We start from the raw sequence: 24,588 nt of genomic DNA on the forward strand, positions 1-24,588 counted from the left end.
ATTTTGTAGTGTATCATAAATTATAATGACTTCCTGACACAAAAAAGATGATACAAAACAGTGTTCAAACCCAAAATATTTCACTTGTACACAATTATTGCAGTCAGTTGTGCCTAGATACATTTTTTTCAGACAGCAACAACAATGGTTGTCCACAAACAAATAAACAGGTTGCACTAAAAAAGACCCCAAAGCATCCATTGCTTCACATTAGTTATGACACTGGTCAATCTAACTTTGAAAAGACAATGGATTTGGATAAGTCTATCCGGCTACAGAAATAAAGTCACGCCATGAAAAAGACGGAAGCACACTATATAAAATAACCCGTGGAACTTAATGATATATCCAACAAGTAGAAATATTATTGGGCTTCAAAATATAGTGCCCTCAGAATTTCGAAAATACTCTTTCAAATTTAAAGCTACCAGTGCCAGACTGATTCTCTGGCTGTATACATGATGATAATTTAAGAGTTTGACGTCTAGTATATAATTTTGGAGAATGGAATTACACTGAAGCAACCTGTGAACATGCAAAATTGTGGTTCTGCATCTACATGGACAACCAAAGCAACCTGGTAGAACCTCCATGCAGGTCTGATCAGCTGCAACCTATGATAAAAACTTTTTTAAACAAATCACCTTGCGTAGTAAATAACTTATGTTTGTCAAATCAAACCATAAACTTGATACAATTGGGGAAACCATATGGTGCAGAAATAATAGAAATTTTTTCGCTGTGTTTTCCTTATAATCCTAATTGAACCACCTTTTGCATGTTTGTGTCATCATATAGTCAACATGATATAACAGTCAACATCAAATTACGGTAATACCCATACTGGATACAGATTTGTATGTACAAGGAGTCAACTGTATTCTTAAACTAGTTACAGAAGCAATATCAACATAATTTCAACACAAGATTGGAAGGCTTTCCCAAAGAATTTCTATTGTCATGAATCATTTAAATATGCAAAACTACACAGAACATGTAGGGTTTTGTGTGCAAGTTCTTGTCTACAAGAACACAAACGTCAAGTCCTAAAATACTGCTTGTCTTTTACAGTGATGCCACTTCATAGTGTACAAACACAAGCACTTCCTATGCTCGTTATGTTTCCCCACATATTCATCAATCTCATACAAAAAATAGAATCTTTCTGACAACATCAAAGGTCCTCACATGTTTCTCGCGCCTCTTAGGCATCTTTTTTCTAATCCTGAACACAACCTGTACAACAATAAAATAGTACAACAACACCCATCTTTTTCTTGGACCTCTGTCAGTTGGTTTAATTATCCCATCTATTGTTTACAAAGAATAAAACATTAAAGAGGTCATATAACTGACAAAACTTTAAAGCTCTATTTACAGAATGATACCATATATCCTCCCTTGCCAGGGCCCGGGACAGTACATGCTGTATTACCACCCTTGACAAATCAACTTGCTTGTACTACTTACAATTTTAAATATTCAAGAGCCTGCCTTATTTGACATAATTTAGTTTGCAGTCAATCAATGCCTTCCTTACAAATTACCCACCAAGCCAGTGTTAAATTCCGTAATCTAATTGGTCAAGAGACAGACTGGGCCAAAAGTGCAGTACTGTAAATTCACTTATTTTCGCAGTAGTTTTATTTTGAAGTAGACGACGTTTTGAATTCACGAATAAAACAATTCTGTTGTACAGTAGTCGTACAAGGGAGACATATTTGCGGTATCAAGAATTTGCGGTGGAAAGGTCACCAGGAAACAAAACCATTGTGTTTCAAGTTTTACAGTCATCAGGTTGATTTGCTCAGATCTCCACAGCATGTACAGTTTTGAGCCCTGGCTAGAGAACATGTCTTCTAGAGTCAGTTGTTTCTCTCTCTGCTCAGTCCACATTGCTCATCTCCCCTTCCGACTGGTCTATGGCTTCTGCACCCTGCATGGAAACAGACAAGGCAAAACAGTCAGTAACCAAAACTACTCAGGTTCAGTTCACATTCAAACCACACCTTTCTAAGCTAACGGGGCTGTCACCCTTGTGTGCATACATGAAGTCTGTATGAGTTCCAGAGGAGTCTCCAGCTTATCCGTCCCACTCATTGTTGGGGAGCCAATGTTTAGAATTTTTGTTGTTAAATTCGTCAATTTAAGCTTACAAGGATACATTTTCATCAATTTCATGTCATAAAGTTCAGATTTTGAGACAGATGGGGTGAAATTTATTTACGTCCCAACAAGCAAATTTCTGTCCAAGGACGGAGGGACAGGGCCTGGAGACAGCCCTGGTGAGTTCCGTATTGACATTTTTTTGGCTTAGGTAAACTTTGCAGGGAAGAAGATGCTTTTTACTTTTGACCCACTGTTGTGCAGCATGGTTATCAAACCAAAAAAACAACTTCTTCCTCCGCAAACTTTAAATAAGCTGAACAAGGTCAATAAGGAACTCAAACGGATGTGAAGTGTGACAACCCCCATAAGGCACACTGAGGCTCGTGGCATTTCTGTTTGTTGTGCTTGTACTCTGTGCAGCACACTTTTGAAGCAAATACATTTCAATCAAATAAGATGGAGTATGCACCTTTTTCTTTCGGAAAACAAATTTTCAACTTAACCCCCTCGATTAAACTCAATTTGTTTTCATTATACTATAGCTCACCCTAATTCCGAATAAGTGAGAACATTCATGTGAAAAGGTTGAACCAACACATCCTTTGAAAATGCACTCTAAAACTTCCGCAAGCTAACATTTTGATTGATAGCATCACGACTCGGGTTTATATAACGGACTGTATAAACAGTCTTCTAAATTCATTAATAAGTCCATATGAAATCTGTATGAGTTCAATATTGACATTTTTGGGGCTTGGGTAAAATTTTACAAATTCACACACGCTAATGCACTCTTAAAACTTCCGCAAGCTAACATTTTGTGATGAAGATTGATAGCATCACAACTCAGGTTTATATAACTGACTGTATAAACAGTCTTCTAAATTCATTGATAATAAACCATTCACACTACATCAATCATTAGGGCTTGAAATTTGTTTTCGGAAAAAGTGCACCTAACCAAAACATCTAGGTACACAGAAATAAATTTGGGTGCACAGCCCAAATTTCATAGCTGCATTTTGTAACTTCAGAATTCTAAACAAATAGACTAACACACTAAAGGTTTTCTTATCATTTTTACTGACACTTTGAATTTAATTGAATTTGAAAAACAATATGCTGTATGCTAGTATGCCTTATGTTACCCTACACAAATGTCTAGATGCACCGGTGCACCCAGTCAAAAATTAGGTGCACAGCTCCAATTTTGGGTGCATAAAAGTGCATATATAAATGTACACACTATTTCGAGCCCTGAATTCATAATCATAAAATTGAAAATGCAAGGAATCTGGGGCAGACCAAGACCGATTGTATGGCATAGCCCTGTGACAATATTTGTACATTTTGTAGGTCTCAGCTGTACAGTTCAAACAATTTTCTCCTGCATCTTTTCAATCTCCCAGAGCAATATCTATTTGTCTTCAAATAACTTTGATAACAACATTCCTTCTTGTTCTTCCTTTTATGGGCAGGAAAGCTGCAAGGCCTAAGGAAAAAAATGTTGTGTTTCTGGTTCTCCAAACAACCTTAGCCCGAGCCTTTTTGGGGGGGTCGAGCGCTAGCAAGGGATATAAAATTATTGATCTGACATGAGAATCCCTGCCAAGTAACCAGGGCTGTCTCAAGGACCCGTCCCTCCATCCCGGGATGGAAATTTACTCGTTGGGACGGAAAAAATATAACCTTGTCCGTCCCAAAATCTAAACTTTATGACATGAAATTGATAAAAATGTCATAAGCTTAAAAGGACAAATTTAACAACGAGTGGCTCTCAAACAATGAGTGGGACGGAAAAAAATTAAAAGCTGGAGACAGCCCTGCTACCAACCCTTAATTTTTTAGGACCATAAATAGAAACACAACATTAAATTTCCATGGAACAGAATGAATGTTAGTCTGAAGCATATTGGACCAGTCTAACTTCAGGACTGAACTCATGTATAAGAAATTTCTTTGTAGTACATGTAAGTAAAATGTACCAAACACAAGGTTTGTTGATCAATATGATTTGGATTCCAGGCGATACTATTTTATGAAGATATCTGTGGTCTTGTCTGCCTTTTACCCAAGTAAGTTACAACCAGTATCTTGAAAGGCAGTCAAAAAGCATTGGGAAAAGTTGGAATTTTATGGAAATATGCCCACAATTTGGGTGAAGGGCACAGGTTTAATCTGGATATTTGAAAGGAAATCAGTTGTTCCCTGGAAGGGATATACCATTTTAAGATCTCAGGAAGGGGTGACCAGGAAATTTTTTTTATTCCCTCTCCTAGTCATTTCAGTCCCATCACCGTATGTATTAGTTTTTGAGCTTTACTATCCCCTCCATGAGACTTTTCGATGCAAAAAAAGCTTTGGTGCAACAATGATTAAAAAAACATGCTTTAGTGCAAGGTGAAACAAAATAGCAAAAATCCCAGCTTTAACCAAGACCGTTTCACTGTCTCTTTCTTTCTTTGCCTTAAACACAAACCTGGAAGTGGAAATCCCACCTGCGCCGTTTTAACAATGGCATCTGCAATGACAGGACATTGCGATCAATCACAGCCCCACACACAACACAACACAATGCATCTAACACATACCAGGGTTGGACAAGTATTCAAAAATTCACTGGCAAGTACATGGTCCGTTGATGAAGGTTAGACATCCAGGTAATAAGATATGCCAAATGACAGTTACTCAAGCAACTGTCAGGCCTGTAGACCAATTTCTTATCCAAATCACACTTGCCTGTTCGGGCAAATACAGAATGACATGCACTTGCCCGATCAGCATTTTGACTTGCCCGAGGCGATCGGGCCCATGGCCTTGTCCAACCCTACATACAATACTACTAGCGTGCTTTCAGTTTCCAACAGTGAATTCAAACAAAATACAGTCAGCAAGCACATACGTCATCACGACAAAGGCAACTTCAAACAGGGCTCCAAACTATCGACGGAATATAGTTAATGTTCTCGCAATCTTGAGCTACTTGTTTATCCTGTTTCGATACAAAAAATTCAAGCAAATAATTTGATAGCTCCAAACCAGAAAGAAACACACCTAGTTTGGAGCCCTACAAAATGAAAGAAACCTTGTCACCCCCAAAGGAACAAGACATGTAAAAAGAAGAAACTGTGGTTGTGTACTTACGTGCGACGGTTGTCCGTGTTCTCTTCTCTCGCCGTGTTGTCTCTCCATCTCTCTCTGTACTAGGGCATGTTTTTTGTGCCCCGTCGGGTTCCCGTTCCCTCCGTCTGGGTAAGGGATGGTGGCCAGGAGACCTAGGAGGAGACCGTTGAATTAGCCAAGATACTTTGGACAAAACCTACAACACCATTTATGGGACAAGCCCTATTATTCAACACCGTTATGTTCCAACACCCCTATGTTCCGACATCCAACACCCTTAGGTTCCCACACCCTTATGTTCTGACGTCCCTATGTTCCAACACCCCTATATAGTTAGGTGTAGGGAACATAACGATGTCGGAATATTGGGGTGCCAGAACTCACTAATTCATTCATTCACTCACTCACTATATATACATTGTATAGGGTGTTACCCATCAGTTGAGTTGGGAATTTAGAAATCTGGCGACAATATCAAAACTAAACACTTTAGGAGAGGAATAATGACATCCTATCATAGAGGAAAACCTTTTCTTCCAAACAACCTTTGAAACTCTGCTTTCAACACAGTGCCCTTAAATTTGGACTGTTCACAACAACCAATGTTGTACTGCTGCAAGATAGGTCAAAGCTGTTGCAATGCTGCTTTAGTTGAGGTTTAGTTACTATGGTTTATTCATCTATGTTGAAAATATAGGATTCATAAAGGGTAAGATGGATTTCTGGACATTCGTCTTCTTAGCTTTTATCTGTTGACCCCTTGTTGTAACCCCTTCTTGAACTTTACAGGTGGAGGACGCAGTGCTACTGCTGACGTGAGTCACTATCTCAAAAGCGTCACAGCTTGCCAGAAATAGCTTTTTATCAGGATTCCCTTCATAGTTCCAACGCTGTCTGGGTTTTATCTGTTTCTGGAGGTCAAACAACCTATTTTTGATCTGTTGTGACGTCACAAATCAGTAGGGAACCAGCCATTCAAGGTGACCAAACTATTTTCTGCCTCTAAAGAATGTCACAAAAATAAGAAATGCCTCAAAAAGATAATCTCCTATTCTATGAACCACAATGCATAGTTCCCCGCATCTTGTTTTTAATTATTAATCTTTGGCTGATGCTTCAAACTATTGGCTTTCTTCCATTACTGAGACAGATTATATAAGTGTCTATGCAACTATGTCGCGTTTCGAACCTTTTTTTAGGCTGTTGACAAGCTCACAGATATGAGCTGGTACAAAAGCTTCAATTTGACCATATGTTGAGGTTTCTGTCAAATTCTTCAAGTACAATGCTAACAGTATGAAGGATTTTAACTCCTGCAGAGTAAGCTAACATTAGTAACAGGATTTTGCAGTGGAGTAGAATATTGCTTGAGTTTTTTAGGCTACTAAACACTGACATAGGCTACAGGCTTTCACATAACACTAAATTTTAACCATCAGAGATCTCCAAGTCCCTTCCTACCAGTTTTTTGAGGAAGCATCCTACGTGAAAAAACAAACAGACTAACTTTTAGACCATACGCTGGTTTCTGGCTTAGGATTTAGCCTTTAGATAACAACTCGCGCCCCTGTACCGTGACAGCTGCTGGCCTAAGGATTTACAAGTAGCCTTTCAGATAACAACCTAATCTTTAACCGTCAGAGATCTCTAAGTCCCAGGTTTTCCAGGGAGTGTCCTACGCGAGGTAAGAAGCGGTCTTACATCGCCTACCTCTGCCCCTGTACCGTGATAGCTGCTGGCCTAAGGATTTAGCCTTTCAGATAACTACCTAATCTTTAACCATTAGAGATCTCCAAGTTCCAGGTTTTCCAGGGAGTGTCCTATGTGAGGTAAGAAGCGGTCTTACATTGCCTACCTGCGCCCCTGTACCGTGATAGCTGCTGGTACACCTGCTTCATACGTTCCACGTTGATTCTGCTGGTTTCTGCGTGGTTGACCATCGGCAGCGGGTAGTCTTTCCCTGTAAGGTAAAGCAGTAAACATGATTACCTTCGCCAAGAAGCTGGTCTGGAAGTTCTAAATGGGAACAATGCTGCTCCAGATGTCTTACTGTGGGACGACTGTGTCGAGAAAGATGTCAGTTAGCTTGAGGAATGAATCCACTCTACTTGATACTACCTTCACCAAGAAGGTTACTTTGTTTTTGGTGCCATTTGTGGTTCCATATGGTTTGCTTGTGCGTTTATGGACAGCATAACTTGAGAAGTCATGGATAGATCTTTATGACGGTGGCTAGTTGTAGGAAAAACGAAGGTCTCGAGTTCGATAATGAACAGCTTTCTATAGTAGTGAAGCAATACTTTCAATTTTGATATCTTGTGTCATGCACATGCTATGGTCATGATTTTTGAGTGGTAGAGATGTTTCTTGTTTTAAACACTCCTTCTGACGGAGGTTTCAGATCGGGTCTTTGCCAATTTCTTGACACGAAAGTACAGAACGGTGGCTTACCGATGATGCACTTAGCTGCCTTCTGCACGGACTCCGGTGCGTTCCACGGGTCGTAGATGTACTTGGCGGGGAACCCTCTCAGCTTGGGGAGGTATTTCCTGTACACAAAACACAACCATAAACTTTTAAACTCCTGTTTTTTTTTTACCCAAAACATCACTAAGTCCTCTGATGATATGTTTTGTGGACACAAAAAATGGCAGCGTAAAATAGCAAAGTAAAACTGTAAAAAGAGTCGTCGTAGAACCTTGTAGACAGTCTATTCTGTCATAGCCTCAATAGACACTGACAGATACCAAGTTTGCACCTGCGGATAAGAGGTGCATCGAGTCATACCAAAGACTTTATAGAAGTGGTACATACTTCTGAAACACTCCACTGCCAGTGGACTAGCCCCCAGGGCTACTGAAACAGACATGGACTCCGCCCTATACACCTTATGGTGTGGGAGGACTATAACTTTTTTTAAACTAAGCTACTGACCTGATAAAGTCTCCGTTGGGGTCTGTCCGCCTGCCGAAGTTGACGGGACAGTAGACGTGGAAGAACTGCTGGAAGAAGGAGCTGCAGGACAGCCACATCCAGCTACCAGCGTTCACGCTCCAGTCTGCATCCAGCAAGAGTTCCTCAAACACCTCGGCAGCAGAACGGACACAACGGGCATTACAACAGTATCACAGCAGGGGGAAGAATGTGGATAAATTATTCATTTTAAATAGCATCATCTATGCAAGCCTTCTGTTCAAACCTAACTTAGAGGACATGCTTTCAACTTTTTGTCATGTTTCTTCTTCTGCCATTTGGTAAATTTTTTTGTTTTTTTGGGGCTAATTGGTCTGAAGTTTGGCATATGGGTAGAGTAGACAAATACCAACAAACATCTTTTCCATCCTGTTTTAAATAGGCCTTTGAAATTATTCTATTATGCTTTTTTTGCCATTCTCAGACCACAAAATGTATCTTTCTGTCATAGATTTTATTCTATATTATTTTATATCTTAAGTCTTGGTAGAACTTTTAGCTAAGATTGAGAACATGAGACATAATCAATGTCCTTGGTATGCAGCTACAGCGTCTTTTCTGAAGATATGGCGGGAGTGTGGACGGTTGGCTTGAGGTTGTCCACTACTATTTGCCCAATGTCCTTGGTATGATTATGTCTTGATCTGTATCTGTATAGCCGGTATAACCGCCCTTTGGCGTAACACACCAGCTTCTCAGGCACGCGGCACAACAGCAACTGGTTATATTACACTGAACGGCCTGTCACACCTAACTTTTGCACATCTGACTGCAACCATTCTTTAAAGATATTCAGTGAAGATGTTCCTACAGTACTTGATGACAACAAGTTCCATTTTACTATGGTTCTGGGGAAATACAAGTTTTTGAACACATCAACACATGATCCTACAAAAACTACAAGAAAGAGAGCAAAGGTCACCTTCATGCCCTCCTCCCAGGAGATCCACAGGTCCCCTCTGGTTAGGAAGCAGGCCACAGCATGCCGTGCCAAGTGGTGGATCCACCCCTCCTGTTGCAGCTGCGCCATGATGGCATCTATCCAGGGAAAGCCCGTCTGGCCCTGGAAAGGGAGGGGTACAGTCTTTAGACAGAAAAGCCACACAATTCAATATTTCAACTGTCAAAAACAAAATGCTTTTACACTATTGCAGAAGACCTAATGCAGTCCTTGAGCTGAATCAGCAGTCACATCTTTATAGTCTGAAAAAGGATCATTCTGTTCTAAAAGAATTGGAGAAGGGACTTATAATACTTAAGAGCATCTTTCAGGTCCCTGACATATGCATTTACCCTCTCCCCAGTGCCAAAAGGCTACTTGAGCAGGGAGTACCAGCTCCCGAACTTGCTGCCATGTTTACTATGACGTCATGAGTGGAAATCAACTTGACTACCTGGTGACGGAAACCAAGTCTCATCAAGACCTACCCACATATCAATCCATCCAGGCATTCTAGAGTTATGCTGTTCCGACAAACAGAGAGACGGATAGACATTCACACACACCCCCGAAAATATAACCTCCTTGGCGAAGGTAACAAAAAGATAGAATTTGAACAATACCTCTGCCCACTTGGCCAGCGCTTCTGGATTTTTGTCCCAAGGGATCTGTACGCAGATGGTGTTGTTCACCATCTTGTCGAAGTTTGGGTTGTTTGTCGCCGCTGTGTAGAAGAACTCTCTCCACAGCAACTGGCCGTACAGCGACAAGGGAGGGTGATTGCTTCTCTTTACCTGCAACAGAAACAATTTGTTGGTTAGATGGTGGAAAGGTGGTGTTGTGGTTAGGGTTGTTGGTTCTGTGTTAAAATCCCTGGCAGGCCTTAGAGTCGTGCCCTTGGGAAAAGCACTTTCCATCTATTTTCTAATTCTAATCAAGTGAAAATGAGTACTAAGCGTCATCTAGGGGAATCCTCTCAGATGACACATAAATCTGCAGGTCACAAATTGAGGAGAGCCACACCTCAAGTAAATTTAAGAACCCACCACACAACCAGACAGTAGGGGTCTTTCACAGTGTGGGTGGTTCAAACCTTACAGTCTGGTCCAGGTTGACATCTTGAAAAGGTGATAGTCACCTGTTATGTCCATCCTTTCAAAAATCAGGTAGGCCCCCAATAGATAAATCAATATGTAAAAAAATCTGAGTCTGAGAACTACATTGTATCAAAGTTATATACCTCATAGTACAGGATAAAATCATCATTATGCAAAGGTTACTGAAAGGTTACCAAATCAACTCACCTTCTTGTACAGCTCTGTTAGCTTCTTGTAGAATAATCTGGGTGACAGGCAGCCGAATCTGAGATAGGGGCTGAGTCCTGTGGGGCTCGCTAACAAAGAAGAGGCCGTCATCTTCGGTCTCTCAAAACTCGCAACCCATGCCTGGATGGAAAGAAAGAAAAGAACGTCAAAATCTATCCATCACCTTTTAGTGTACAGGGGCAGTACCCATCTGTTTCTATAGCCTTTGGAACACGCAGTCACTACAGTAGTGGTGTATGTTCAACTCCTATACTCGTTCCCAAATAGGCTCGAACTAAGCAGAGAAAGCAGTCTGTACCATTTCTTCACATCTTTTGTAGGACCGTCCTTCCGAATGCATGGCGGACAAATTATAGGTAATCCAAATTCAATGTCAAACGGTTAACATGTTTTTGAAGCGTAATGTTAAACCTCTCCTCAGTGACAACACTCCTTCTGAAAGTCAGAGATGCCATCTTAATGCTTTTTCCTTTTAATATGTCAACTTATATAAATCATGAGTTATCATACCGCAATCCTTTAAGCTCCAGGCTACTGACACAATTTCTATTTCACTTCATGTTCGTCAGCAAATCAGCAAATTTGAATCTTCACAATGGAAGAACTCTTCATAATTCATAAGAGACTGAACTCGACAGCCCTGGAAATTCCTTCTTAACATTTGTCTGTGACTCTGGTCATAGGAGTCATATCAAGGCAAACTAAACCCTCTAACATGTAAGATAATAAGGAACTTCATTCTAAACCTTTTCCTTTGCAGAAAAACATTTACCTTTATAGAAGACTTGACTTCTTTTTTTAAGAGAAAAATTCTACAAAAGATATCTACAAATTGGGTACATAAGGTTAAACTCCCAGGGAGTAAGATATGCCAAAAGACAGCTACTCCAGCAGCTGGATGAAATTTTGAAAGTCAGACGTTTCAGACAACATCCGTTGTCCTTCGTCAGTGACTAAAGGGAAGAACTGGAGAACCAGGTTTTAAACAAAAACCGAATTGATATGCTACTGAGGTAAAGACAGTTTAGGATGGTTGAATAGAAGACTAAGACAAGTGAATAAATTGTCAAAATTAGAAAGAAGTTTATCCCTTTTAACTGTACCTTTCTCTCGAGATGCCGTTCCAGTCTGGTGAGTGCTTCTGTCTCGCCTCCGGGCCAAACAACGGGGTTCAAGTTATCTGTGTCGAAACCTGGCCACAAACAAAGGGAAACAGAGATGTTAGAGATGAACAGTGAAAATACTGGTGCGTCAATCATAAAATCCACTGTAAATTTGTCAATGAAGGTTAAACATCCAGGTAATAGGATATAATCTTCAGACTGCCTCATGCGTCGCACAACTGGATATGATTTTGAAAATTTGGAAATTCCAAAATCATATCCAGTTGCCTAAGAAACTGCTATTTGGTGCAACTGTACATTCATTTTGTTGTGGCTTTATTTTGCAGTGGGAAGGAAGAGGAAGTACCCACGGTGTTTAAATTTGCGGTTGTAGTACAGTGGTCACACAAGGAACATATATTTGCAGTATCATGAATTTGTGGTGGAAAGGTCAACAAAAGCTGTGTAAATAAAACCACCGCAAAAGTTCAAAGATTTGCACTACAGCACAGTATTAAATCACTTGTCTGAAGTTGGTGGGCAAGTCACTTTAAAGAATGCCACAATAACAACCCAAAATCCACATCCACATAAGTCATTCTTCTGTTGGATCTAAGGTTTAAACTTAAATCAGATTTTTTTTCCATTTGTTGTTCTGCTTCTTACATCAAGCAAGAAAAGTTCTACATGACTCTGCTATTGCCACTATGGTTCTGGACGCATAAGACTATGTCCCACAGGCACTGTTAGTACAGCCTCATTAACATAATTTATGCAGGATAACATAGAATACAAAAATGTTGATAAAACAGCCAACGGATTGGCTTAGTTTGAATGAACTACATGCTTAAATAGTAAGCACTTCTCAAGTCAACTAAAACTAATAAAACTATCACCTTTTACCCATTGCAAGTAAACTTTGCTATGTCAGTATGCCAGATTCAACCACAAAAGGTAAAGGATGCTGTTATATACTACCACCAATCTATACCTACAAATGATTTGGTTATGTAGAATTATGTATAAACCATTTTTGTACGCCCGTGTTTGCTATTCGAACATGGGCAAGAATAAACCAAAAGAAGAACTTCTGAAAATATTCACTGCACAATCATGTCCAGTGTACTACCTTCTACAGTTGAGACAGAATGCAAGCATGCTGTCAAGTTGGTGGGATGGGGGCAGACAGCTTTTGAAAAATGGCAAACTAAAAATAGATTTTTACTTTTTTCAATATACTTCAACAACACGCAACACAAATCAGGCTCATAAGCCCCAAGTTCAAGGTCAAGAATCTTTTGCCCACCTAGCTCCTCGAGAGACGGTACTCCGTATTTCTCGTCGTGGTCTTCTCTGATGGGTGTGGTCAGATTGTCAACGGTGCTTGCTGTGATGGCATCCACGGGTTGGTCCGGAGGGTCCATCTTGGACAGGATAGCCTGGAACCGCTTGTATGTCAGCGGCGGCTGCCCACCGTTCACATCAATGATGCTGGGCAAAAGAAAAAAGCAATAAATTCACTTTGTGACGAAGTCTTTCTCTAAATTGCCCAAGAATACTCGGCCTTTTCCAAGCTTCATCTTAAAACGTCTTCAAGAAAGCAGAAAAAAATACTATGTTCTGGCACTGCCAGAGGTTACCTTATAATCAATTCCTAAGGGGATGCATGGATGCAATTTTTTAATTTTTTCCAAGCAATCATAAGATTTTAATCTCCAGCTTTGAGATATCATCAAAAAGATGGTGACAAGGCCTAGCTACATCACAAGTACCTTGTTAATATGCAAGGATGCAATGCTGACTATGTAATTGGCTACTTTAACTTCTTCAAGTCACAGAAGTTGAAAAAGAAGTCTTGTGAATTTGCAAGGATGCAATGCTGACTATCTAATTGGCTACTTTAAGTCACAGGAGTCAGAAAAGGAAGTCTACTTATAGAATATGAAGCCTACTCAAGATATTTCCTTGTCGGAAGCACATGGTAGTTAAACTGCTAATAACAAGCTCATTTAGGAAAACCCTTCTTCTGGGACAATTTGTAAGAACAGGGAAGGAAATGGAAAATCACTTCTCTGCCGCTAGGAAATCACAAGTACCGGTAGCAGTATATAATTCAACAAAGTCTTTCTTGTTGTTGAACTCCAATGACACATAGTCAGAACAAAAAATAGTAGAACAAACTGACAAGATCGTCCATTTTAGAGGCAGAATTTATTCAATCAGTTTGCCTTGGAATATTTTGCATAAAATTTAGTTTGTACCTAGCTGTTGTTTTTTTTCGTATTGAGATATTGCATTGCTACTTACTCTTGCAGTTTGTACAAGGTGTGCGATGTCCTCAAGATGACTTTTACTCCGGCTTCCTTTGCCAACTTCATCACAGCCATGTCTCGTTCGCGCCCGAACGGCTCAGAGTCTTCCTCAAATGAAAGGCAGGAAACCTTCCACTCCTGAGGAGGTAACGCAAGACATTGTGACATCATGAAAATTCTTTCCAGACACAAATACAAAGTCAAACCTGTCCAAGCAGAACACTTTTGGGGACCAATAAAATCTGGTCCATGTGGACAGGTTGGATTCTTACTGCTTGTGTCAATGGGAAAATTATCGTAGGGACCATCAAAAAGTGGTTCCATTGGCCAGTTGGTCCTCATGTCGAGGTGGTCACTTGTACAAATTTGACTGTGCATGTATCAATACAATATATCATGGGAATCTGTTTTAAAGTATCTTGGATGTGGGGCTGTGTGGCGTAACAGCAGGGTTTTAGGCCCAGAACCCAGCGGCCCCAAAAACCCTGGCGCCACAGATGTTGCACTCTTGTGAAAAGGCACTTAACACGACTTTCCTGAATCGAAGTGTAAAAACAGGTATATTATGTGTAGGTCATGACACCAGCAATAGCTGCCTGTGTCCCACGTGTATTGCACTGATGCAATTCTAATAATTACATCAAAAATCAAATAATAAAACCTACCTTGAACAGGCGTGGGAACACATCTGTGGGCTGCCCTCTGATCACATAGAGTCGTGAATTTAGCTTCCGAAGACTCGCATCAAGGTCTTCCAGGCACTGCAAGAGAAATCTGGACAAAAAAAGGAAAAGGAAAAGAAAAAAAATTATGATTTACATCAGAAGTCTTGACATGAGGAAGTAATTCAAGTACACCAACTGTCACGAAAAGTAGTCTAGTACCAATTTCTGCTGACGCAAACATGTCAAAGGGCACACTTATGTCCCAAAGGAAGCACTTTGGTACTATCTAGCATTTTGTGCAACATTTTACCGGGGTAGCTGGCGACATTCAAGGAATAATGCACTCTGAATACAAAAATCTAATCTTGTAACTTAACATTAACAATGTGGTGGCCCCAACACTGACTATCATATCATTGACGTCATGTATTTTTCTGTGTAAATCCCAAGAGTGAAAGTGGATAACAGTTTTTAACACTTCCAAACAAACTACAAAGAACTAGAACCAACTGGCATGAAAATGTCCTGCAACTACAGTGCAGAATAGAGGGAGGATGGAAGGAGGGCTCAGAAAAATGAGCCAAACTTTGTTCTCTGAGACCAGAGATCACCAGAGACAGGGGAACACAGTCAGCACCAAGGACAGGGAAACACTGTCAGCACCAGGGAAACATGTTCAGCACCGGGGACAGGGACACACTGTCAGCACCAGGGACAAGGAAACACTGTCAGCACCAGGGACAAGGAAACACTGTCTATGGACAGTAAGACTTTGGGTGGTATAAAAAAATGGCCAAGAATAGCTTTTTTCTCAGACTTTTTCTTCTTTTAATGGTTGCCAAATATAAACTCAAGTATCTGTAAGTTTCCAAAATGAGAAAAGGGCAGTGATTAGAGAAGCCGTTACATAACAACTATCTCATGAGAGTTCTCTGGCAAGGGAAAAGAAAGCTTAAGAACTCAAGGACAGAATACCTACTAAAAGCTGGTACCTGCAAGAAAAGGGTGAGCCAGCAATGGTAGCAAAGGGGGGAAGGGGACATATAGCAGTGTTGGCTCCAGTTGTGCAAAGGCACTAAACTTAATATCAATGGATCAATGTTGATTAACTTTTTTGTGAGGGAGTGATTGAAGAAAATATAGGTAGTCACAGAAGAAACAGTTCAGATGCTTTCAATTCCAATTGAAGTATCACAATGTTTCTGAAGGGAAAATGAGTTTTCTTCAAATTATTTCAACCACTTGCCGATGTTATTTACCGCACAAGTACTAACAGGGCAATAGGTGTAGGGAGGCCTAGCATCTGATTTTCAAACTGGTAAGGGGTGATAAAGTGCGCTATAAGAATTCATTATTCTGTACCAAGCACATTAGAGAGGTAGCAATTTTCTACTTGAACTTGAACTTCATCTCTGGGAAAAACACTTCATGCTATTTGAGGGTTGCGTAGGCACCGTTACCATGGTCCCCACAAGTACTCATGCATTACATGAACATGTAGTTGTCCCTTAAATCTTCATTTCCCAAAAGGTACGAAGCTTCTAGGCACCCAGAATATAAATTACATCAAGACAAGATTAATATTTGCTTTTTCTCAAGGCAGACTTGTTATGTATGGACCGAGGTGGCCTGAAATCGGACTTTGTACCCGTCCACGCTGTAAAGCGCTGATATTCACGTGTACAATAGCTGACATATGGGTGTTACCTTTACGTGGATCAACCTTACACAACTACGCTGAGGTCAGCTTGAACTTTGCTATGCACACATTGTATAAACAGGTTTTACATGAGTGCAGAATCGTGGATGGTTCAAGTGCACACAAGCTTAAACAGTGTTTTCTAGATTTTTCCACCAGTAAAATATCACTGCCAGATGTAAGAAAATTGAATATGCTTCCTAATTTTCTACATGAAAACCTTTACTGCAATCTTTAATCTTGGAAAACACCATATTTTGAAACACCATATCTGGAATAGTACTAAATATTGAAAAAACAGCAAAAAAAACCTGCTGCCCTTTGAGTTTAAGACAATCTCTGGAGGGACCTTAACCTTTGATTACACAACAGAGACAGGCACGCACGTCATATGTTATGTTCGTCGGCGCCATTCTAACATTGATCGCTGGATAACTAACGGTTCAGTTGCAGCTTTGGCATGACCGTACTGAACCCACCTGGCATTTTACAGGCCCCACAAAAGCTTCATGTTACTTACTCTTTTGTGACATGCGCCGAGACAAGGCAACAATCCTCAGGCGGTTGGTTATTCCACCCACACAAATTTGATTTGTCAAAAATTCGGAATGTAACCTAGTTCATTCTTAGACCACACCAGAAAGCAGACACCTAAAATTATGAATCTAATTGAATGAAATTAAGAAATGCAGAATGTTTTCACTATAAATGATGTAAAATCCATGTGTAACAATTATTCCAGCAATTCTTCACAAATAGTATTCAGTATGACGTCAAAACAAAATCTTTAATTCTTTTAAACTGGGCCCATGGAATTTCATCCATATGGCGAGCAGACCCCAATCATATCAAACCATTAAATTATAGCCGGTTAAAGAGTTACCCGGCTAATTTAGCTGCTATCTTAGCCTGATATGAATGCAAATTAACCAGCTGAATAAGGGTTTTAGCAATAGCAGGGTAAAGTGAACCTCAAGAGGAAGACTGGACATACCCTGCTAAAACCCTTATTTAGCTGGTTAATTTGTGTTCATATCAGGGTAAGATTGCTGGATAAATTAGCCGGGTAATTTGATTCAACTGGCTTATAAGTATGATAGGCTTAATAAGAACTGGAAGCTAGTCACAGACCACTATGCCATGTCTGCACTTTGTCTTGAAAGTAAATGTAACCAAGGACTAATGTCTTACTTGTTCTTTGCCTGAAAAGGTCAGTTTGCCTTATGTAAGGTATCCACAGTAAACATTAACCACATCTTTGCACTTTGTTCGGCACATGTTTTGTTGGGTCAGCCTACACTAGAGGGAACAGGGAAGAAATATGCACCTCACAGTTCTCCACACTTTCACTGATTAATAAATTATTTATAAAAGGGCAGTCACACCATGGACCAGGGTTGTCTCCAGGACCTGTCCCTCCGCAATGGGACAAAATTTGTTCATTGCGATAGATAAAAATTCACCCCATCGGTCCAAAAAATCGGAACTTTATGACATTCAAATGATGGACACTTTTGTGAGCTTAACATGACAAATTTAACAACAAAATTTTTACACAATGAGAGGCACGGGGGGAAATTTTTGGAGACAGCCATGCAGAGGAAACATTTTCAGGTAAAAGCATCACGTGAACCCCTTTTCTCCTGAAACCCCTCTGGAACCCTTCAAGTGGTCCAGTCCAAACTGACACCTTATATAAGCCAGACTTTCTGGGTCAGCATGACCCTGCCTTGGTACACAACAACAGTATGCAAATTAGGAAGACCTGCTCAACATGTAGCTGAACAAAGCAGAAAAAACACCCAATTTCAATCCCTACTGGCCCTAAAAAAATCCTCTTAACATTATTTTACATACAAAAAAAAGTAACAGGAAGCAGAAAAGGTGGAACTTTGGGGAATTGTGTTGTGGTAGATATCCCATGGTATGAACCATAATTTGGGACAAGTATTTTGCATACAGCAGGTCAACTCGACCTGTTGCCAACAGCTCAACACCTGCCCTTTTTGGGGTTAAACATGAAGGCCATGGAAGAAATTTCCTCAATTTTTAAGCCTCGCAAAATGAACATGTATGACGACTAGTATGTTGCATTACAAAGATTTGCAGTCTGCAACAAAGATGTTGCCGGTATTCACCGGAGTTCTCCGGTAAAACTAGAGTATGAGATGATCATTCCTTCTAGTTCTAAAGGCTGACATGCCAAGCCTACCCTGGAGCAAAAATTGATACTGACCCAAGCAGCAAAAGACTTCCAATACAACTAGGGAGCTTAAACTAACATGAAAAGAAGGATACCTTAGGCAAAATAACACCTTGAATAGCTCACTTCCTTCTCACACCCACTCTCCCGTTTAACGTTTGTATGGTTCACAAACCTTAGAAAGCAAAATTGTGAACCAGAGCAATATGAAGAAAAAAGCATTTACTTTTTCAAAATAATTTCTTTTGTCGAATCTGGATTTTCCCAGTGCACCTTTCCAAGTCTAAGTGATTAAATTCTGTGATTACGGGTTTTCACTCCCTTGCCTACTAAATACAGATAGGAATCCTTCCACTGACATTGGCTGTACAGCAGAGATAAAGTTATCAATGCCTTCCTGAGTGTCAAGACTTTGCCTTCCTGAGTCTTCCACTTGGAAGCACTTGAATATTCCTGGCATGTTTGCATATCACGTAGGCACACGCTGAAGAAAAGCCGATCCATTGACTAACAGCAGCTCAGCAAAGGAATAATTTTCTACTGTCTTTCACAGGCTTTTCCATGAATATCAAAACTCTTGCACTTGAATACTTGCCTGGCATGTTTATATGTTACCTACGAACACGCGAGGTATTTTATACTGCCATTCACAGACTTTCTCATCTCATGAATATCACAACTCGTTGCAAAACATGTGGCAGGAAGGAATGAAACAACTTTGCCCGGTATCGATAAATACCATTTTGAGTTTTCAGACTATTTCTACTTGTCCATACAGTTTCACATGTTCCAATTTAGCAACTTTGGACACAACAAACTTGACTTGCGTAGGCGGTCTTCGAAATTTACCTCCTTATCCACTCCTGATCAATGAAAGGAAGCACACCAAATCCTCTACCTGCGTCAAAGCTGGCCTCCAACTACAAGTTCAATCCCCCTCGAATGGCTGACCTGAAGCACTAAGCCACTACGAAGCCTAAAAGATAAATCATCCCTTGAAAAAAAAAGAGATACAGACCGCAGGTGGCCGTGCATGTGCAAGGCCATTATGGAGTCATTACCGATAACTCCTGGAAAAGACCTCCTTGCTAAGAATAGGACACCAGATTACTGGTTTGTTTTCGCAGTGCACTATCATGACTATGGCTCTGATATTTTGCTGCAATACATTTGCAATACAATATATACATGAATTTCACTGCTATTGAAACACTGTTTCTTAAATTCTTTCTTCAAGCTATTGGTGAAGAGAACAAAAATACAATAATTACAGACTTTTTATCTCGCCCGCAGTGACTTATCCATTTTTGAGAAACCTAGGTTACTGTTGTGTAAGCATTGTTGTGTATCACAGCTAATCTTTGGAGACAAGTCAGCCTTTTTGTTGTTTCTTTTTAGGGGGAAATAGCCAAAATAAATGGGGGTAAACCAGCCCGTCAGAAAACTTCATAATCACCCCCTCAAACACATGCTTGAAGATTGGGATGGCAGGGATTTGAACTTGAACCCAGAATTGCAAACCACAATTAGACCAACGTTAACTAGAGATCTAACTCCATCAAAAGGAAGAAGGCAAGAGAAAATCTTGACAATTCTATTCTGACATAAATAGCCTCCTCTTTGATGTCCGTTTGCTGTGTAATAATATGAACACAGCAGCTAAATTTGTGGGAATGACGCACGCTCCATTCAGTGTGAAGACACTTGTGGAAAACTGGATAAAGTCGTTACAGTGCTGGATAAAAGGACACCCTTCAAATCCAGAACGAGTCGGAAGCATCCAAAAATGACTTCATAACCAAAGCTAGACCAGAATTTCACGACCTCATCATGAAATCATAAGGTTTTCATTTTGGTTATCACGGGATAAACAACATGCACCGAAAATTATATTCACCTAAAAACAGCCATAAAAATACACGCACAGTTCATCAGATATGTGCCTTAGCGGTTCATAATAAACACATAATACCACGGGGTATAACGTACGTCACGGGATGGCCAGACACATTCGGTGGTCGCAGAGATCTATCAGCCGCAACACGCAGACACATTCGACGCGCCGCGGAAAAATCAGCCGTCCGCGCGGACCTATCAGCCGCAACGCGCAGACAAACTCGACGCCGCGCGGACCTATCAGCCCTTCGCGAGGAAAACTCAGCCGTGGGACAGCGCAATCAGGTGTCTCACTACTGCCTTCAGAGAGCGCTGGAAAGGCCGCGCCAAGGTAGGTCCTCCACAATTTCCTTCTCTAGCGTCATATAGAGACATCGACTGGTAATCTAACTAGGCCTATCAGGTGCCAGACTATCTTAGGGTCATCCGGAGCCAGAAATAATCGGCAGGTCTTCAAATTAAGTCGAGATATAGGGAGAACAGTTCTCAATCGGTGACAGACCACATCGAAGTTATCAAGGTAAACAGTGGCTAATGCCGTATTTTGGGCCATTAGAAGCAAAGGCATCGGCGGTTTTGACGTCTTTTAGTGTGATTGGGTGTCCAGAACAACGTAACATACTCTGGCATTGATGTAATATGCCCACAGAGCGAAAATATGTGATAGAATTGATACCGCTATATAACGCCCCCCTCCCCATTTTCTAGTAAAGTTACGGCCCATATCTTATACATGTAGTTGTATAGTAAGCATTAACAGGCAATAGTGTTTTTGTCGCCTCGATTGATTTTGGCGATATGCGAGGAATACATTCTGTCAATTTAAGGGATTATCCTCATCTAGATGATTCAACGAACATCTCATACGTTTCTCGCAAGATTGTTTATCATATTGTTACTACTATTACCCAGGTATAATGTGTCACTGCAAGTAATCAACCCTGACCTTTTTCAGAAATGACTCATCGACTCAGAATGACACTATATCCGCGGAAAAGGTGTAGAAACAAAGCAACGGGCACCTGGAAAGCAAACACGCGAAGTTGACGATGTATGGGTAACAGAAGATAACATTGGCATTGGTGACAGCACTGTAGCAAGTCCCGGGCAGAAAGAAACACAACTCTCCTGGTCAACTCCTACTCAAGCTAGCGTCAAGGCCACTTTTTCTGGACTGTGGGCTTCTCTCCCTTTATACGAAAGGCACTAAGCCACGGAAATCATTCAATGTACAACTGGAATATTCAAATAACTCCATATTTGCCGTAGAAATCTCTATTCATAGAGATATGTATCGAGTAGATTATTCATCAATTTTGGTACTGTGCAGTATATTTGAAATAGCGCAGGATATTAGATGAAGACCATACTTTGTCAGGTTGTTATATTTACAGATGTAAGTAATGGACCATCTCAGCGTTGCATCATTGTACTGACCATCAGTATTTCCTGAAATGTTAATCCAAAAATGACACACAAAATATAGGTATGTATAACTAAGTTTATTCTGGTTCTTTACAAAATATATATTTGCTGAATTGCAATACCATGTTCTTGATCTTGTTATACATCACTTGGCAAATGACTAGTATGTTGTAATCATATTGCACTGTAGCTTAATTTCTTGCTATAGATTACAAATTAAAGTATTCTGATCGTTTATAAATATTGACTCTTAAAAAAGAAGAACAAAGTCAAAACCAATCAAATACCGAGGCTCGGCGCCGTCATTTTCCCAACACTACAGATGAAAATATGGCACTGTACAGGTGCATTATACACGAGGTATACCTTCTTGTGAAACAACAAATATAATCATATGAACCAGAATTACTGCATGATTACATATAAGTTCTTCCTTTTTATGAAACCTGTAATCACACTTGTAGCACTGACAAACGTCTTCACTCTGGGATTGTCATGGGTTCTGTGATGATGTTTCAGGACTTCTTTTTTTATGACTTAAAGAACTTTCCACATTTGTCACAAAAATCCCAATCTGAGTGCACTATCATGTGCTTCTTCACTTGAACTCTTTCTGACAAACTGAGCACTCCTTAGATGATTCAACTAAGTGATCCTGAAAGTCTCTAGCATAAATAAAGTCTTTATTGCACAGCCCACACTAAATTGCTGGTCCTTTATCAGCCACATGGCATCGACGCTTGTGTTCAGCTAGTGAACCGCTGTTCGCTTAGCACTTGCCATGTGTACCCAGACTGTACTGTAGTCCTGCGTGTGGGGGAGGAGACATGCTTTTCTACATCTTCAGCTGGCAAAACCACACCAGGTAGGTCATCGGACTCGTTGGACTCTTCCGAAGACACTGAACCCTCACTGGATCCACTGGTGCTGGTGTTTGAACGGGATCCACTGGTGCTGTTACTTGAAGACCAGGTACCCTGTTCCTCCCCAAGGCATGGCTTGTCAGGTGGTTCTACATCTCCCTCCTGAAGGCTAGACTTGTAGGGTGGAACAGGTGGTTTTACATTTGTGGTCACATGCACAAACCCGTCCTACTCATCAAACTCCATGGCTGAAATGCAAATTCCAAAGATGAATGCCTTTGTCTGGATAAACTTTGATGACTATGCATCTTCATTTAAATGACCACAACTGTGTCGCTTCTTATGGCTTTAATACTGCTATAAGATATGTCAACATCGTTCTAGTACTTCTACACATGGTGGTCCGTACTGAAGGATGGGGGAGGGGGGCGTTATATAGCGGTATCACTTCTATCACATATTTTCGCTCTGTTGGCATATTATGTCAATTCCAGAGTATGTTACGTTGTTCTGGACACCCAATCACACTAAAAGACGTCAAAACCGCCGATGCCTTTGCTTCTAATGGCCCAAAATACGGCATTAGCCACTGTTTACCTTGATAACTTCGATGTGGTCTGTCACCGATTGAGAACTGTTCTCCCTATATCTCGACTTAATTTGAAGACCTGCCGATTATTTCTGGCTCCGGATGACCCTAAAATAGTCTGGCACCTGATAGGCCTAGTTAGATTACCAGTCGATGTCTCTATATGACGCTAGAGAAGGAAATTGTGGAGGACCTACCTTGGCGCGGCCTTTCCAGCGCTCTCTGAAGGCAGTAGTGAGACACCTGATTGCGCTGTCCCACGGCTGAGTTTTCCTCGCGAAGGGCTGATAGGTCCGCGCGGCGTCGAATTTGTCTGCGCGTTGCGGCTGATAGGTCCGCGCGGACGGCTGATTTTTCCGCGGCGCGTCGAATGTGTCTGCGCGTTGTGGCTGACAGATCTCTGCGACCACCGAATGTGTCTGGCCATCCCGTGACGTACGTTATACCCCGTGAATACAAAACTGGCATAATTCTAAGCGCAGAACAAATGGGAAAATCCGGTTGACAGGCGACATAATATTTTGTTTTTAAACAACAGTTACTGGCCATAGCCGCATGTTCCGCCATGCTTGTTCCACCGCTGACCTCAATAAAACTGCGCAACTACTGCCCAATTCAACCCACATTTATCGGCTCATCGGAGCGAAAATTCACCGTAGAATCGGAGTAAAATTAGGAGAAGAGCCTTACCTCCATCTGTTGACTCCAACATTTGAGCTGCCGGCGAACCAAGGGTCCAAAACATACACACATCTCCACACGTCTCCAGGCTGGAGCATCTGAAGCGCATCTCTCAGGCTGGGGTTGTCGTGCAGACGAAGCCCCTTCCGAAACCAGTGGATCGTTGACTTCATATTTAACAAAGTTTGTACGGTGGATTTCGTCAGATTATGTCACGGATATGTTGCACATCCTCTGTGGAGTGTCCTTTGTGGTAAAATTCTACAGAAAGAGGGAGAAAACACGCTTCTAGTTGGTACGAAGGTCCTGGTCTGATCGCGCCATTTCCATTTCTCCCCCGAACACACGATCGCAGTGACCACGTAACAGCTCACAGACGTGCCCGCCCTGCCGCCTCCTGATTGGTCGGCGCTATAATTTATTTACCAAGCTGATCACTGATTGGTCGCATACGTAATTAGCAAAGGAGTCACGTTTTCGTGGCAAGGAACCGGTCCTGTGATGTTTCTGTTGTTGGTTTTGGGCGGTTTCAGGTTTCCTGCTAGTCTGGTCGCAACCAAAATTCCCTGTTCTCAGGCTGGAATGCAGTGTTCTCGCCAGGCCTTTTCAGCATAGGGGCCCCCTATGCTGTGATTTGGACCCCCTATGCTGTGATCTGGACCCCTATGCTGTGTTTCAACCA

The 24,588-nt window shown here is 41.0% G+C and overlaps 1 protein-coding gene and 2 long non-coding RNA genes across 5 annotated transcripts in view; 1 reads left to right on the plus strand and 2 right to left on the minus strand.

Annotated features, from left to right (window-relative positions):
• Position 1: 1 nt before the first annotated feature.
• LOC136421851 (cryptochrome-1-like) overlaps positions 2-24,588 on the minus strand; it is a 31,748-nt gene continuing 7,161 nt past the window's right edge. The window contains exons 2-15 of one of the 3 annotated variants that reach the window (XM_066409419.1): positions 23,916-24,167; positions 14,551-14,659; positions 13,881-14,023; positions 12,880-13,064; positions 11,574-11,662; positions 10,450-10,590; positions 9,769-9,939; positions 9,128-9,268; positions 8,167-8,318; positions 7,684-7,781; positions 7,079-7,192; positions 5,254-5,384; positions 4,589-4,630; positions 2-1,936 (exon numbers count right to left, since the gene is read on the minus strand). In XM_066409419.1, the coding sequence (XP_066265516.1) occupies positions 1,886-1,936; positions 4,589-4,630; positions 5,254-5,384; positions 7,079-7,192; positions 7,684-7,781; positions 8,167-8,318; positions 9,128-9,268; positions 9,769-9,939; positions 10,450-10,590; positions 11,574-11,662; positions 12,880-13,064; positions 13,881-14,023; positions 14,551-14,659; positions 23,916-24,079 (1,731 nt within the window). In that variant the 5' untranslated portion in view covers positions 24,080-24,167 and the 3' untranslated portion in view covers positions 2-1,885. Of the gene's footprint in view, positions 1,937-4,588; positions 4,631-5,253; positions 5,385-7,078; positions 7,193-7,683; positions 7,782-8,166; positions 8,319-9,127; positions 9,269-9,768; positions 9,940-10,449; positions 10,591-11,573; positions 11,663-12,879; positions 13,065-13,880; positions 14,024-14,550; positions 14,660-23,915; positions 24,282-24,588 lie in introns of those variants that run through there. The other 2 variants (XM_066409420.1, XM_066409421.1) reach the window with 2 other exon arrangements.
• Positions 20,423-21,897, plus strand: LOC136421855 (uncharacterized). Its single transcript, XR_010753526.1, has 2 exons — positions 20,423-20,679; positions 21,304-21,897. It is a non-coding gene; the product is annotated as an uncharacterized lncRNA (long non-coding RNA).
• Positions 21,832-23,677, minus strand: LOC136421854 (uncharacterized). Its single transcript, XR_010753525.1, has 2 exons — positions 23,423-23,677; positions 21,832-22,884 (listed from the first exon to the last, which is right to left on the minus strand). It is a non-coding gene; the product is annotated as an uncharacterized lncRNA (long non-coding RNA).

This window comes from Branchiostoma lanceolatum, chromosome 16, assembly GCF_035083965.1.
Source record: "Branchiostoma lanceolatum isolate klBraLanc5 chromosome 16, klBraLanc5.hap2, whole genome shotgun sequence".
In the NCBI taxonomy this organism is placed as follows: domain Eukaryota; kingdom Metazoa; phylum Chordata; class Leptocardii; order Amphioxiformes; family Branchiostomatidae; genus Branchiostoma; species Branchiostoma lanceolatum.